Raw genomic sequence first — 16044 nt, 5'->3', positions numbered from 1 at the left:
GAAAACATCCCTGGGCAAGCAGAGCCCTCCCCCTCCGAGCCCTTTTTGCATTGTTAATGAACGGGGAGAAGGCGGGCAGAAAGCACCAGCCCACCCCCCCACCTCCCCTGCAGGGACAGGGACCCCCATGTGCTCCGAAAATCACTTTTTGTTCACACGCTGCCTCCCCGAGCTGCACTCTGCTGTTTTTCAACCCGGGTTTGTGTGTTTATCTCCTTGGTGTGGGGCCAAAATGGGTTTGCTCTGCCAATATTACCCCCATTATGGCTGTTATTGGGGCCCCAGCCCTTCCCAGGCAGGGGTGCAAACCTCCCTCCTCGGGGAAAGGAATGGTCCTGGCTTGGGGTAGGAGAAATGGGGCTATTTTGTCCCCCCTTAAAACTGTAGATATCAGAGCTGAGAATCAGCTGTTCAGTGGGAAAATACAGGAAAAATTACCTCTTGGGCCACGAATACCCCCCAGCCCCTGGCGAGTCCCACCTGGGAACGGGATGCTCTGACGCCCACCGGCTCTTGGGGAGATGAAATATTGGAAGCTCAGCACCTGGAGCCTCAGTTTCCATCCCCGTTTCTCCCTCCAGATTACCCTCACCACCTCCAACCCAGGCACCGAGCTCACCGCCACGCTCTAGGGGTTGTGCCAGGAGCACCCCTTGGTCCTGCGATGGCCTCGGAGAGCTTTGGGTGCTCCTTTTGGGCTCCTCCACATCACCAGCAAACCCCACTCCAGCACCACAGGAGCCTCTCCTCTGCCCAGACGTGGTCGTTCGCCCTCCAGGGTCACCCCAGGAGACACCCAAGCTGTGGGGACGGGCAGGACATCTCACCCCCATCGGGATGGGACAAATCGCACCCCACAGCCCCTTACGGGGCGGTCTCGGGGCCAGGACCAAGGAGAACATCTCGCTCTCGAGCCTCATCCAAGAGCTCCTCCAGGGCGATTAGCTAAAGACCAGCTTCCCTTTATTGCACACGAGTGGAGAGACATTTATCGTGCCTGCCTATAATGCAACCCATTATCCTCCTCTCCGACGGGGGCTGCTGGTCCTGCTGGGGGGCGGCGGGGGAGGCGAGCCGGAGGAGGGATGGAGCCGGGCACAGCAGGGCCTTTGTGCGGCCACTCAGGAGCCACTTTCCCGGTAAATGTTTGGGCTCCTAAATGGATGTGACCTCCCCTCCCCCAGCCCCCTTTTCCCTTTCATTTCTTCTCCCCATTATGCTCAGAAAAAAAAAAAAAAAAAAAAAAAAAAAAAAAAAAAAGAGAAAGAAAGAAAGAAAAAAAAAAATAAAACCACCATCCTCATCCGGATCATTAGCGTCAGAGGCGGAGAGGGGCGCTGAGTGCCACGTGGAAGAGGCGACCGAACATTTCGTTCAATGCCCCTCGAGTGGCGTCTCGCTCAAGGCTGCTCCTTCAACAAAGGGAGATGTGAAAACGGGGCGGCCGGGCAGGAGCTGCCTCTCTCCAGGGAGACAAAGCTCGGCCATTTCGGCTCCCTTCCGCTGATGTCTGCCTCGTTCGGGGGAGATTTTAGGCAGGAGGGGGCGGCGGGGACTCAACGGGAGCCTGGGCGATGAGACAGCCACCGGAGGGACGTGAGCTCTGAGGTGCCCAAGGTTGAGCACTCGCCTGACCCATCCTTGGCATCTTTGGGGGGTATACCCACCCCACGGTGGCCCAGGATTGTCTGAAACCAGCACCTGGAACCCCTTGGGCAATTCCTTACGAAGCATTTCTGCTCAGAAAGAGCAGCCAGGCACCGGGACGGGTTGCCCAGGGAGGTGGTGGAGTCCCCATCCCTGGGGGTGGTCGAGGAGAGGTTGGACGTGGTGCTTGGGGACAGGGTTTGGTGGTGACATTGGTGGTAGGGGATGGTTGGACCAGATTTTGAAGGGCTTTTCCAACCCTAAAGATTTTAGGGTTGTATGTTTCTATGCAGACCGAACCGCCCAGGCTCAGCCCTACTCTGTGCGTGCACCCTGCAGGTCCCAAATTCTGGTAACATCTGCACAGAGCACAGCTGATGGAGGTCCCCATCCTCTTTGGGAGGCACAGATGTGGAAGGAATCGCATCCAGATGAGCACCACTTCTGCCCCTTTCCCTCTCCCCACGCTCGTTTCTGCAGAGACGAGGTCCCCACCACCACCGCAGCCTCCATCAGCCCTTTCTTTGCATTTCTTTGAGGGAGAAATATTAAAAAACTCAATACTTTCCCATTTCTTGTTCCTGCCCATTGGTCACCCAAGTGTCCCCAATATTCAGCATCCCCTGACCGTGCCACGGCCTCCTGGAAAGGAAAAAACAGCACAGAACAAGGAAGGCAACACAGGTTTGGGACCACTTTGGTGCAAAGTGCCCCAGGGCTCTCCCGGCTCCCCAAAAACCCATCCCAGTGCAGCCACAACCCCACTGCCAGGACCGAGGACGTGGCTGAGCGTCACCGTCCCTGCAGATCTGCCACCAAGAAACCTCGAGGTGCTGAAAAAGTGACCGGGATGTGCTGGGGTGGCTCAGCCCTGCTGATTTCAGCTGAGCCCTGCCTGCACCTCCTGCTGCGAAAAGCCCCGCCGTGGCCACTGGCTTTGTCACCAGCTTTGCCACCAGCTTTGTCACCAGATTTGTCACCAGCTTTGTCACCAGCTTTGTCACCAGATTTGTCACCAGCTTTGTCACCAGCTTTGCCTTCTGCCCTCCAGCACAGAGCCACGCAGCTGGCACGTTTTTGGCAGCCTCCCTGTGCTCCATCCCTGCTGGGACCAGGCATGGGGATGGGGCTGGGTGTTATTCCACCCCCCTAGGACCCAGGAACACGGTGCGAGCACAGGGCTGCGGGAAGGAATCCCCTGCCTGCATCCAGCTGCCCCCTAAGAAGCCATAATCCCTCTTAGGGGCATGGGCAGTAATCGGGGATTTGGCTCCGGGTGTGCAAATGCGCGTGCAAGGCAGCGTCTGCAGGCACGTGCGTGTGTCACAGCTCTTCCAGCCCGCTTGTGCCCTGTGAGTGTGTGTCCGTGGGGATGCCACCGGCTCAAAAAAATGGAAAAGAAAGGCAGAAGGAGTGAAGAATAAAGCATAGAACTGGACAATTTGGGGATCCTGGCTCCATTTCGCCCAGTTTCCCCAGGATGGCTCTGCCTGGGCTAACCCAGCACTGCAAAGTGCAGGACAGTCCCAAACTCATTTCATTCTGAATGAATTCAGCCTAAAATCAAGGTGTGATGCTTAATTACCGCTTTCTGTCCTTACCAGCAGCTTGGCTGGAGTGAGAAGCACCCAGGGGAGGGCTTCCCATGCAAGGTGCTGCCTCACTCCCCATCCTTTTTGTGCATGGACGCCCCTTTCCTGAGCTTCCCAATGCTCTGAGGAAGTTCAAAACAGCCCCCAGCTGAAAGGGCTGAGCCTTCGCAGAGCAAACAAGATCCCTCTGCAAGAATAATTCCCTGCAGGAGGTTTCAGCCCCAGAGCCCTGTGGCCATCCCCTGCAGCGCACTGGTCCCAAGACATCCATATCCATCCCGTACTGGAGATGCTCTGGGGTATTTTTCACCCCTTGCATTCCCAAGAAAATAAAACAACTATCTTTGCCTCAAAAGCTCTTTCAGAGGGGGTATAAAGTGCAGTGGCTGGGGGACAGGACCGTGAGTTTCTCCTTTGCAGCTCTGTGCTCGCAGGGAGGGCAGGGGCCAGGAGGGGGTCGTGAGCCCTGGGGATGCGCTGGGGATGCCCCAATCCCTCGAGGGACTTCTGGGGAAAGAAGGCAGAATAAGACAGGAGGGATAAAACTTCAGCCCTTCAGACAGCTCGAGTTGGCTCAAGAAAGAGCAAACTCCTTGGCTCTAGGTGTGTATCTTGAACAACAAGCTGCTTTTTGAAGGAGACCTCGAGAGACAAAATGCGCTCGTGCCTTGCCTTGCTGCAGCATCCCATGGGTCATGCGGTGCTGTCTGCAGTGTCAGCCTTCCTCCCGCCCTCTGCCTTTGGCCCTGCTCGCTGGCTGCTTCTGCAACAAGACCAGAAGCTGCTGGGGATTGCCACAAGGCCACCAAGGTCCCCAAGGCTCCGGGTCCCCATCGCGCCGTGCTTGGTGCACGTGCAGTGCCACGACCCCTGCCCCGGTGCGAGCTGTGAAGGTGGTACCCCAAAAAGCATCCCTGCTAAGAGGCCAGGAGGTCCCCAAGGGCCACCAGGAGGTCCCCAAGGGCCACCAGGAGCCGCTCAGCATCCTCTCAAACACATCCAGTGCTGGAAATATCACCCCGATGGCCAGAAGTGAGGCGCTGCCCTACGGAGCCCTGAGATGGGGAAGCACAAGGGGGGCTGTAGGGGATAAAAGTCAACGGGGATCCAGCCCCACGCGGCTCCTGCTGGTTCCTGACCCTCTGGTCGAGCACTGTCCAGTGGGCTTACATGACTCAAGCTCTTTGTAAAATCGGGAAGAAAAGAGAAAGCCAAAAAACACACCAAAAAAAAGACCAGAAGCCGTCCCAGGGCTGACTTGCCGAAGGGCACGGTGGCTCAGAGCCTCAGACGCCTTCAGTCGCTTGTTCCCAGCACGGTGCCCAATTTCTGCTGAAACCAGAGGCGAAGAGGCAACTTTATAGATTTTGGCATGTAAACAGAGCTGAGGAAAGGGCACTGGCACCAGAAATCTCGAGCAGCAATGCGCTCCCCAGGTCGCCGTGCCACAGCCGCTTCTTTCATCCGTGTGAGGTCTGATCCTGCTTTTGTTAAAGCCAGTGGGGGGAATTAATGGATTCGAGCAGAAAGCAAGCAGCCCATGGAGAAAGGAGACCCCTCACGTGTCCCGTGTCCCAGCCAAATAAATGATTTTTTTTTTTCTCACGGAGGCTGGCCCGTGCTGATGATGATGAGGAGCTCGGGTGGCTTCGTGCCCACCTCGACCTGGTTCCCCTGGGTTAGGGGATGCCCGGTCCTTTTCAGAGCTACCCTCCAACATTTTGCTCCAAAACCAAGGTGCACGGCTTGCCTTTCACCAACCTGTGTGCCCAGAGGTGATCACCTCCACTTACACACCCGGAAATGTCCCTAACCCTACGGGTGGCCTGCCCGCCGCTCAGATTTACCATCAGGAAGTCTCCCTTGGCTCTAAATTCTCCAAGAAATGCCACCACGGAGGTGGTTTCGTGGTGAAGAACCCACTTGGGTGTCCCCTGGGTCCCTGCAAATAGAGGAGCAGAGGAGCTGTTTCAGCATCCTTTTCCTGGCCACGACTGCACGTGGGGCTGGTCACTTTTAGCTCGACCAGAGGCAGGTTTTTGTGTGTTTGGAAGGATTTGTCGTCTCCTTTCCAGCACGAAATAGCCACCAGGTCAACTCTCCAAAGCAGGGCAGGAAATTTCCAGCCTGAGATAAGAGAGGTGGGGATGTCCCAGCCGCCAGCAGCACTTGGATGCGGGGCAGAACCACGGAGCCCCAGGGACGTGTGGCTGCCAGGAGGTCCTCAGAGCCCATGGGATTTGAGTGTGGCTGCGATATTCACACCACGGCCCAAGGCTCATTCACACCGAGGTGAGATTTGTTCTCCAAATTAAGACGGAAAGGCCAAAACTCACGTGGCAGACGGGGTTGTGCACCCCTTCACCTCCAGCTCTCAGCCCTGGGGATGAGGTCGGGATGAAGCCACCAGCTCTGGCACTGGGTATCCCCAAAAATGCATGCCCCAGCCCCAACCAGCCCAGGATTTGGGGTTGCTGGAGATGAGGTGGGACACGAGGAACCCACCCCAATCCCAGCACGAAGGAGGGGATGATGCTGCACAAGGTGGGAGCTGGGCATCCCAGGGGGGTCTCTGAAGCTGGGGATCGCTCTCAAGAGCCCGGTGAGCACGAAACCATCCATGGCAGAGGAATCCTTCATCCCAGTGCCTCTCCTCAACAAGGTTTGGGCGATTTCCTAAACAGATTTCTCCCTTATAAAAATGAAGGGCTCAGATCGGCCTAACGAAGACGAACGAGCGTTTAAAGCCGGAGCCGTGGTTCCGTTTTGGCCATAAAGCATCTCAGAATAGCTCCCCGTCACGGAAAAAAAAAAAAATAATAATATTGCAGAGCAGGGGCTCGGCCCAGGGAGGACGGAGGCAGGTAATGCAGTTAGGGGCACGGCAGCGGGATACGGATTGCTTGTGCCGCGGAGGTCCCTTGGATTTTGGGGAGGTCTGGGGGGGCTGCAGAAGGCACAAACCCAACTGAAATGATGGAGGGAGACAAAAAAAAAAGGAGCAGGGGATGGCAGAGGAGCCTCCTGCCTGCTTCGTCCCTGCACCAAGCTCAAAGCCTGGGTGTTCCTTGTACCTGGTGTGCTTTGCCCGTTTAGTGACCCATTTTTGGGGGATTTTTGTCTCACCCCGGGGAGCTCGGGTAAATCTGCTGCACCCCAGCATCCTTCGGCAAGGCGGTGCCGATGTCTGCAGCCTGCTGGAGGACACCCACCTGCTTTTACCCCCCCCGAGAGACAACCCCAAACCCCAGCACCTTGCCGAGTGCCGACCGATGCTCCCGCCCGACACCTGTAACAAACAGCCCCCATTTCCCCCCCCCCACCCCAAATTCAAGCCCCAAGGCTGCTAACGCAATTAGCAGCATCTCCCGGAAAAAAACTTGACGAGCTTTTAGCTCGCAGGGAGATGCTAATCCCCCCCCCCCACGGTCACCGTGGGGACCCAGCCCTCGCCGCCCTCGCTCCTCTTTTGTTCGCTACCTGGAAGGGTCCCTCTGTGCGCGCGTGTGTGTGTGTCCCCCCCCCCCCAAAAAAAATAAAATACAAAAAAAAAAAACAAAAAAAAACCGCCTCCCCGGATCCAAAAGGGGCCATCAACCATCCAGAAGACGGCGGCGATGCGACGCCCCGTGGGGTATAAAAAGCGCCGGGGCTGCGGCCAAGTGGCAGACGCTCTCCGGGAGCGCGTGGGAGACGGGGACGGCGGCGGAGGCGGCCGTGCTCCCAGCCCACGCCGCAGGTAAGCAAGGTCCTGGGGGCTCCCTTGGGCTCCAAACCAGCCCTGAGGATGCACGGAGAGATCCTCCTGGGGTTGCACGGAGGGGAAAAACTTTGCAAAACGCTGGGCGGGATGGAGTGGGGACGCGGGCGCCTCGCGTGGGTAGGTGGATGCACCCCGGGTAGTAAAGGAGAGGGGATAAAACACCCCACACACACACCCCGAAAGGGTTAATTCAGCTCTGCCTCCTTTCTCCTCCTTTTATAGCCCTTTTTTTATTTTTTTTTAATGTGTTATTGTGTGCTAATCTGTTACAGCCCTGCTCCCCGTGGTCCTGGTGGTCGCAGCCCGAGCCCCCCGGTGCTGCCGTGCCCGGGAAGGTTTTGGGTGGCCGCCGCCAGGCAGAAAATGAAAAATCCCCCCCCAAATACCTGGGGTCGGTCTGTCCCGCTCTCCTCTCCCCCCTGGGAGCCTCTGCTCGCTCTCAGAACTCCCAAACACTTTTTTTTTTCCCTTCTCCTTTTTTTTTCCCCCCCTCTCCCTTCGCCCAGGCGCATCCCAGCAGCTCTTCCCACGCTCTTTGGGCCAGGAGGAGATTTTCTGGAGCTGGCTTTTTGGGGCTGGTGGGATGGGATTTGCCCCCCCCTGGAGCTCTCATGGCATGGGGAAAGGTGAAACACACAAGTCCCCAGAAAGTTAAAAAAAAAAAACCTCAGGAAAGTGTTGGTTTTAGCAGAGAAATGCATGAAACTCACCCATTGCATCACTGATGATACCAAAAATTCACATTTTCTTTTACCAAGGGGGGGAGTCCAGGCTCACGGCTTTTCCTTTTTCTTTTTTTTTTTTTTTTTCCTAATTTCTCAAGCTTGGGGGGGGGGGAAGCACATTTTTTAGGCAATTCAGCAGCTCCTGAGACGAGGGAAGGGGAACATCCCAGGAGGGGACATCCCAGGAGGGGACATCCCAGGAGGGGACAGCGGGGCCCAGGTGTCCTCGGGGTGCCTTAAACGTGTCCCGTGGGCATCCCTGACCCCCCTAGACCGATTCCTGCCGGCAGCACAGCAACGATTCAGGTTTTGGCTGGACCCTGGGCTACTTCTCACGGCTGCCATCCTTCCGCAGGCAGCGGAGCCACTCCTGAGCACACCACTTCTCCAACCACCAGCAGCTTTTGCAACAACCCTGCCCGAAATCCCGGCGATTCCCTTGCCTGTTGTTCCACGCGAAACGCCCCCACCTCGCTTCCTCACCCCCCCCCCCCTGCTCTTTCAACCCGAATTTTACCCCGACTTGCAGCCTCCCACCCCGCAGGAGTTTCGGGTCAGGAGGGAAGGAGGGAGGATGGATTTGATACCCAAAAAGGCAGCAAGGGGTTCGCAGGGGATGGAGGCTGAAGGCAGCTCCATCTCGCCTTCCCCGTGCCCCATAACTCATGGTTATGTCCCTCTCCGGAGAGGGCAGCGAGCCCCGCTGACAGCAGCTGTCAGCAGCACGTCGGGTTTTCTAGTGGTGACAAAAACCTGGGATTTTGGAGGAGAAAGCAAAAAACAGAAGCAAGGGGGTGGTGATAGCCGGGCTGCGGCTCCGTGGGAAGGAGCAGGGATGCAGGGAGAGGTGGAGGTAGGTGAAAACTGAGTGTGTGCAGCCCCAGCGGGGGCAGCCACCCAAAATTTGGGTTTTTCTGAGCCAAAGGGACTCCTCTGGGGTTTGCGTCCATGCCACCTATGTGTATTTGTCCCAAAGAGCCCCGGCTCCTGCAGGCAGGGGAAGCGGAGGGATCTCCTGAACCACCTGCAGGAAAAAAAAAAAAAAGAAAAAAAGGAAAAGGAAAAGGGAAAGGGAAAGGGAAAAGGGAAAAGGGAAAAGGAAAGGGGAAAAGGAAAAGGGAAAAGGAAAAGGGAAAAGGAAAGGGAAGAGGAAAAGGAAAAGGAAAAGAGAAAAGGAAAAGAGAAAAGGAAAAGGAAAAGGAAGAGGAAAAGGAAGAGGAAAAGGAAAAAAAGGAAAGGGAAAAGGAAAAAAGGAAAAGAGAAAAGGAAAAGGAAAAGGAAAAGAAAAAAAGAAAAAGAAAAAAAGAAAAAGAGAAAGAAAAAGAGAAAAAGAAAAAAAAAAGTTTTTTTTTTTTTTTTTTTTTTGTCTTTCTCCCGTTTTTCCTTAGTTTTGTGCCCGCATCCCCCGCCGGCCAGGATGTGGGGCGCGCTCTGGAGCATCCTGCCCGTGGTGCTGGGGCTGCTGCTCGGCCACCCCGCTGCCGCCAGCGGCCCGTGCTGGGAGAGCAGCAAATGCCAGGACCTGGCCACCGAGAACGGAGTTTTGGTAAGGTTTTTTGGGGGGGGTCCCTGTGCTTGTTTGGGTTTTTTACCCCAAGAAATGTGGGTGGGGTGGGGAGGGGGCGGCGGGGATGCCGTCCTGTGGGGTCACCACCTCAGGGTGATGCTTTGCGCCCCGTGCCCCAAGGGGGTTTTGTGCCCCAAAAGGGTTTTGGGGGGCTCCTGCCTCTTGGCTGCGCTGGGTACTGGAGTGATTTGGGTTGGAAGAGCCCCCAGAGCCCCCCCGGTGCCACCCCCTGCCATGGGCACGACCCCAGCCCCCAGCCCAGGCTGCCCCCAGCCCCATCCAGCCCAGCCTTGGGCACCCCAAGGGATTAGGGCCCCCAAAGCTCCTGGGGGCAGCCTGATTTAGGACCTCACCACCCTCATCGGGACAAATTTCCCCGCGCTGGGTGACGATGGTAAAATAAATATTTGAGCTGGCGGCGCCCCTCCCGCACGGAAAAAGGGCAGAATTTGGGAACTGACCTTCCCCCCGTGCCCCCAGGGCGCTTGGCTCACCCTGGCTGGCAAAGGGCTTTGTCACAGCCCCGTCCCCATAAAGGGGGGGCTCATTCCCTCCAGGGACCCCCGGCGCAGCCTCCTGGGGGGGTGGATTTGTGCCCCCCATCCCCACGGAGCGGGCTGGGTGCCTGGGTAGGGGCGCACGGGTGGCACCGGGCATGGGGAAATCTTGGAAACGAGCTCCAAAATCCACATCCCGGAGAGGACGGGGGGGGACCCAACGACGTCCCCCATGTCCCCGATGTCCCCAAACGTCCCGGCTCAGCTCTCCCACCCCCTTTTGGCACCCCGTAGGCGTGCGCCAAGGCGTGCCGAGCGGAGCTGTCGGCCGAGGCGCCCATGTACCCGGGCAACGGGCACCTGCAGCCCCTCTCCGAGAGCGTCCGCAAGTACGTGATGAGCCACTTTCGCTGGAACAAATTCGGCCGCCGCAACAGCAGCAGCGGCAGCGGCCACAAGCGGGACGAGGCGCCCGGCGTCCCCCCGCCGCCCCGGCGGGCGGCCGAGGAAGAGGAGGAGGAGGAAGGAGGCGAGGAGGAAGGAGCCGGGTTGGGGAGGGAGGAAGGCAAGCGCTCGTACTCCATGGAGCATTTTCGCTGGGGGAAGCCGGTGGGCCGCAAGAGGAGGCCCATCAAGGTGTACCCCAACGGGGTGGACGAGGAGTCGGCCGAGAGTTACCCGCTGGAGTTTCGCCGCCAGCTGGGGGGCGAGGGGCTCCCGGGCTCGCCCGGCTTCTCCGAGGAGGATGAGGATGAGGATGAGAAGGAGGAGGAAGGCGAGGAGGAGAAGAAGGACAGCGGCTCCTACCGCATGCGCCATTTCCGCTGGCACGCGCCGCTGAAGGACAAGCGCTACGGCGGCTTCATGACCTCGGAGCACGGCCAGACCCCGCTGGTGACTCTGTTCAAAAACGCCATCATCAAAAACGCCTACAAAAAGGGGCAGTGAGCGGGGCAGGGCCGCCCCCCACCCCACCCCACCCCACCCCACCCGGGGACCCCCTCCCCACCTCGCCGCGGCCCCCGCGTAGCTTTTTTAGTGCCGTCGCTCCTCGTCTCGCCGAGAACCTCGTCGATTTTTCGCCCCCGCACCCCGACACCGAGGGATTTGTCCTCGTCCTCCCACCCCAGGTGAAGGATTCGTCCTCGTCCTCGTCCTCCCACCCCAAAACCCAGCGGGGCCGGGGCAAAGGTGTCAACGCAGCCGCCAGGCGCCCCCGGGGAGCGGCGGTGGTGCCGGCGCTGGGTCCTTTCCATCCCTTCACCGAGCTGTACAATACTGTAAATGATGGATTAAAAGGATTCTAAAATAAAGAATGATGATTATTTTTTTTTTTTTGGCAAGCTAGCCAGGTGTCCGTGACGTCTCTGGGGCTGGTTGGTGTTTTGTTTATTTATTTTTTATTTTTTTGTTTAATGTTTTTTTGTTTAACGACTGTCATAAAGTCATCAATTGCCCTCTAAATGACAAAAACGAAGGCTCCGAGGTAGGAAGGAAAGCTGCACCGTTTATAAAGCCACGTCCAAAGCATTTTCTGATGCGTGGAGGTGCAATGAAAGCAGAGGGGATGGGGATAAAGGGTTTTGTGTGGGGCACAGCCCGCCCTGTGCTGATCTTGGAGGTTTTTTTCCAACCTGAAGGATTTCCATCATCTTTGCAGCTCGCAAGGGAGCCAAACCAGGGGCAGAGCTGAGCCCAGGCCCCACATTTTGCTAAACCTTTTTCCCCCAGACTGAGTCAGGAGAAAACGGAGGAAATATTAAGTGAGGGGATGCTACAGGATGAGAGAGGCGAAGTAGCAGGGCATTTAACTGCAGGGATGCGAGGCAGGAGCAAAATTTACCTGGAAGAGGAATAATAAATCCTCACCCTTTCCTCCAGCCCCTAAGGAGAGGGCACGCAGGTGCCATGGACGTGCTGAGACAGCAGACCCCAAAACAGCAGACCCCAAAAACAGACCCCAAAAATAGCAGACCCCAAAAACAGAAGACCCCAAAAACCAGCAGACCCAAAACCAGGAGACCCCAAAAACCAGCAGACCCCCCCAAAAGATGGCAACATCAACATTTATTCGAGGGCGCGTTTGGAAATCCCGACAGCCTCGTGGCCCTCTCGGCAGCCCGCTCCCCTCCTGCCCTCGGCTACACACACATATGATGGGGGGGGGGGAAAAAAACCCCACAGTGCCCCCAAAATACAGAGATGGGAACGCAGACATGCAGCTAAGGGCCAGGTTGATAGAAATACACTTTTGTCATCTATCCACGCACCAGAATCTAAACTAAAGGTGACGTACAAATGGGTCACTGACACGGGGGGTGGGGGCATTTACAAGTGGAGCTGGGGGGCCCGAAAGGCGTCGATTTTGGGGAGGGAGGGAGGGAGGGAGGAGTGGGTGCAGCAAGGGAGCAGGGGGAGCTCGTGGAAATCCCCCCCCCTCACCTGGGGTTTGTCCATGGGGTAACATGCAGGCTGGGAGCCCCAAATGGCACCGGGTCCCCCAGGATGTGCCCCGTAGCAGCCCCACGGCTCCTCTTTTATGGCCAGGTTGGCTCTAAAGAGCAAACCCTGGGCACTTTCCCCCCTTCTTTGTGTTTTTGGAGGGGTTTTCCCCCCCCCCAAGCACACAATCTGGGGGTTCCTTGCTTTTTTTTCCTACCGCATTTCCATCAGGACAGCAATGGGAACAACCCCTCCTCTGCCAAGCGGTTTCTTTGCGTTCCCCCTGACAGCCCCAAAACCTCACCCAGCCAAAATTCAGGCTCCAAGGGGGACCGGGCGTAATCCGGGGAGCAAAAAGGGACAGGAGCGGGGGACAGAAACACGGGGGGGGACCCTGAAGAGGGGCAGCAGCAAGGGACAGAGCCTCGGGCGCTGGGCAGGGCGGCAGAGCCAGCCCCGGGACCGAAATCCACCCTTGTTTTGTTTTGTTTTTTTTTTTTTTTTCCTGTCCTCTTAAGCTAGGTCATTTCCTAAACCCGGATTTACAGGACGACCACACAAACAAGCGCTGACCTCGGGGCAGTCACAAACCGTATCCGCCACCAAGAAAAGACAAAAAAAAAAAAAAAAAAAATAGAAAGATGTCAATGTGTAATTACAGCTTAAAATAACCGCGGGGAGACGTGGCAGGGAAACGTGGCGTGGCCGGAACGAGGAGCAGGATGCAGGCAGAGGTGCTGAGGCCACCAGGCACCAAGGGGCTGAGCTTCCCCGCTGGTCCTGTGCCACGCGCAGCTCCCACGTCCCCAATTTCAGACCCTCCTGAAATTGGAAGGCGTTTGGGAGCCAGATTTACCCTGTAAATTACTGAATACCTCCCAGGCATCCTTTTCTTCCCCATCCCTACCACCTCCAGCTCGCAATTCCGGCTCAGTAGGAGCCAAAAGGATCCCAAATTCTCCCCCGAGGGTCTTTTCTCTCACATGTCTACAGAAAAAAACTCAACAGCCACATTTCTGCCCAGTCCAAATCCAGATCCACAGCCTGCCAGGTGCAGGGTCTGAAGGTGGGACCCCGTAAAACCCCTCTCGTTGCAGCCACCTTCCTGCAGCACTCGTGTTTTCTGAGTTGAGCCAGGATTTAACCGAAGGGATTCTGTTAAAAAAAAAAGATAAATCTCTTCTTCAGGCCGTAACGCCAAAACTGTGAGATCCTGAACCAAAAATGTGAAAATAGCTGGTTTATGGTTGCTAAGTCCCAGCGTGGCTGCTCCTCACGCCTCGTGCCACGGCTCCGGGTGCCCCACTGCACGCGCGCTGCCTGCGGGCTGCCCGACTCAGCAACCTGCTGATGGCATGGACAAGAAGCACAGCTCCCCTCCTCAAAAAAAAAAGAAAAAAAGAAAAAAAGAGGAAAAAAAAAGTGTTTTCCCAAATAAAACATGTTTTCAAATGACCTGGAACCAGCCAGGCTGCTGCGTGCAGCATCTACATCCGTGATGGGACAACTGCCACCCTCGTGTCGCACCGGGCACCCTCTTGTCCAGGACATCAAGGGCAGCTTCGAGGAAAATTCGGGGGAATTGCCCCCGCACCAGGGCAGCTGCCAGGAAGACGCAGGCCAGGAGCTGGCTGTGGGGACTGCACAACCCCAGAGACCTGCCTGGAGCACGGGGCACGCCGTGCCCTGCGTCCCCTCCTGCTTTTTCCACTCCCACACCCCGCAGCTTCCTCCTGCACCCTCTGGCTGTGGCTGATGGATGATTTGGGGAGGAATTCCCCAATGGACCAGGTTTTGCTTTGTGCTGGGAGGATTTAGGCACCCGATGCTGTCCGCCAGGAGCCAGACCCTCTCTCCTCTCTCCTCCCCAAAAGCAGAACTGCAGAGGGAGGTCAAAACCACGACACCTCCCTGCACCTCCTGCCAAAAAACGCGGCTGCAGAGGGTCACGAAAGGGAGTCCGGGAGTCAGGTCCGTGGTGCCAAGGAATCTCGGGGTAGCCTCGGTGTCCGTGTCCCTTTCTGTCACATGCACGAGGACGCGGTCCCCGCGGGGCCGCCGCTGTCTCCCCAAGAGGTCCTTCGGCACGAGCTGCGCGGGGGCAGCTCCCTCCTAGCAGCGCAGCCGCCCTCAGTACACGCACAGGTCCGGGAATTTCATCTCGTACACCGGGATGGAGTGGTTCTGGGGCTGGCCGTAGGCAGCTGTGATGGTCCCCGACGGGCTCGGCGGTGGCCTGAAAGAGGAGAGAGGGTGGGAGGCGTTTTACGGGGTTGTTTTATAAAGAAGCGAGGCCTGCTGCAAAAAAAAAACATGAATTTTTACACCACTTCAAACCTCTCCCGTGTCCCAAAGCTGTGGGGAATTGCAGCAAGCAAACCAAAAGCTACTCCCAGCGACCCTGTGCCATCACGGACACCCCAACCCCGGGCCAGCACCCGTTCCCAGCACCCCAAAAGCACCACGAGGGGGATTCTCAGCCGTGCTCGGCCACCTCCCCAACTCACCGTATGGTGATCTCGAAGATCTGGTTGAGTTTGCTCTGCAGCAGCGTCGCCTGCAACACACGCGGCGGCTGCGTTAGTGCAGCTGCACCCCCGGCAGGACAAACACCCCGCCGGCCTTCCCCGGGGAAGGAGGAAGGTGGCTTGGCAAAATTCAGAGCCTCATCGCCACCTTCCACCTCTCCCAGGGCCGCAATCTCCCCAGATTGTGGGGATTTAGGTGTGGGGACTCACCCGGGCGCCGCAGTGAGCGGCGATCTCCTCGAAGGGGGCTTTCTGGAATTTCTCCACCACTTGGCGCCTCCGCTCCCGCTCCTGCTCCTCCACGGCGACGCTGTCTACTGAAGCAGAGGGGAGGAGATGGCTCTCAGGTGCTCCCCAAAACCTTTTTAGGGATCTGGGCATCCTTAAAAAGCTGAGGATGGGTCTTCAGGGACACCCCGGGGGCAGGGAGATGGAGCTGCCTGGCCACCCTACAACCTGGGGGCAACGCTGCTGTGACAAAACACTGTGGATCTGTGGTGCACGCACACAGAGGGGTGACTGTACCCACACCAACCCCAAAAACACTCCCAAAAGCCTCCTCCTCTTCCTCACTTACCTATGGCCTTCTTCAGCGTCTCATACGTGATCTCTTCTGCTGGTGCTCTCTAAAGGGAGGGGAAAAGCAGAGGGGGCTCAATACGCAGCACAGGACGTTTTTGGGATCAGAGCATCCCAGAAGCAGCACTGGGGCTGCATTCTTGCACCAAAACACAGCACAGCCTTAAAGGACAGGGAGATCCTGGCAACCTGTACTTTTCAAGTGCTTTTTCAGGCTGGACTATCCTGGCCTTACATCTCCCATGGCTAAGAACCACACATGCCAGGAAAATAAAGATTTGCCACCAAAAAAAAGCAACGTGAGACCCTTCCTGCTGTGCACGCTGGGATCCATCAGCACCCAGAGGGGAGCATCAGTGGGAAATGGGGATTTTCTGCCCCCCACTTGCTGCCAGACCAAAAAGGGCTGAGTTATACACCCCTGTGCTCACGGCCAGCCAAACATGCAGCCAAAATGAAGAATTTTAACTCAGCTGCACGCTGCCAGGCTGCTAAAACGGCACCGAAGGAACAACGCAGCCTCTGCAACCCTGGTTGTGAGAAACTAGGTTGTGTTTTTGCAGTAGAGAATTAATTTTCTGTATTCCAAGGTAGTTGTGTAGTCATAATAAGGAGAAATGCTGAGTAGATAAGCGGCCAGTAGAAGGCCTCGCTGTTCCAAAATAAGGTGGAAGCTTGAGACAAACAGGATGAGCAGTGGGAGA

General features: G+C 56.9%; 2 protein-coding genes across 5 annotated transcripts in view; one reads left to right on the top strand and one right to left on the bottom strand.

Annotated features, from left to right (window-relative positions):
- The first annotated feature begins 9144 nt into the window (after window positions 1-9144).
- Window positions 9145-10739, top strand: POMC (proopiomelanocortin). Its single transcript, XM_032184984.1, has 2 exons — window positions 9145-9273; window positions 10086-10739. Exons 1-2 carry the CDS (start codon window positions 9145-9147, stop codon window positions 10737-10739), a joined length of 783 nt encoding a protein of 260 aa, XP_032040875.1.
- A 1100-nt stretch (window positions 10740-11839) lies between these two features.
- EFR3B (EFR3 homolog B) overlaps window positions 11840-16044 on the bottom strand; it is a 33630-nt gene continuing 29425 nt past the window's right edge. For 3 of the 4 annotated variants that reach the window (XM_032185246.1, XM_032185247.1, XM_032185244.1), the window contains exons 20-23: window positions 15339-15387; window positions 14972-15078; window positions 14741-14790; window positions 11840-14469 (exon numbers count right to left, since the gene is read on the bottom strand). In XM_032185246.1, coding sequence (XP_032041137.1) covers window positions 14364-14469; window positions 14741-14790; window positions 14972-15078; window positions 15339-15387 — 312 coding nt within the window. In that variant the 3' untranslated portion in view covers window positions 11840-14363. The remainder of the gene's footprint in view (window positions 14470-14740; window positions 14791-14971; window positions 15079-15338; window positions 15388-16044) is intronic. The other variant, XM_032185245.1, reaches the window with a different exon arrangement.

This window comes from Aythya fuligula, chromosome 3 (assembly GCF_009819795.1).
Source record: "Aythya fuligula isolate bAytFul2 chromosome 3, bAytFul2.pri, whole genome shotgun sequence".
Classification (NCBI taxonomy): domain Eukaryota; kingdom Metazoa; phylum Chordata; class Aves; order Anseriformes; family Anatidae; genus Aythya; species Aythya fuligula.
The sequence above is the reverse complement of the archived record's forward strand: the minus strand, read 5'-3'. Positions and strand labels throughout refer to the sequence as shown.

What these genes read in the sequence shown, in the direction of transcription:
- POMC (XM_032184984.1), top strand. Translation starts at nt 9,145, where the DNA reads ATGTGGGGCGCGCTCTGGAGCATCCTGCCCGTGGTGCTGGGGCTGCTG. An exon ending in CCACCGAGAACGGAGTTTTG is followed by an intron (nt 9,274 to 10,085) that starts GTAAGGTTTTTT and finishes GGCACCCCGTAG; the next exon opens with GCGTGCGCCAAGGCGTGCCG.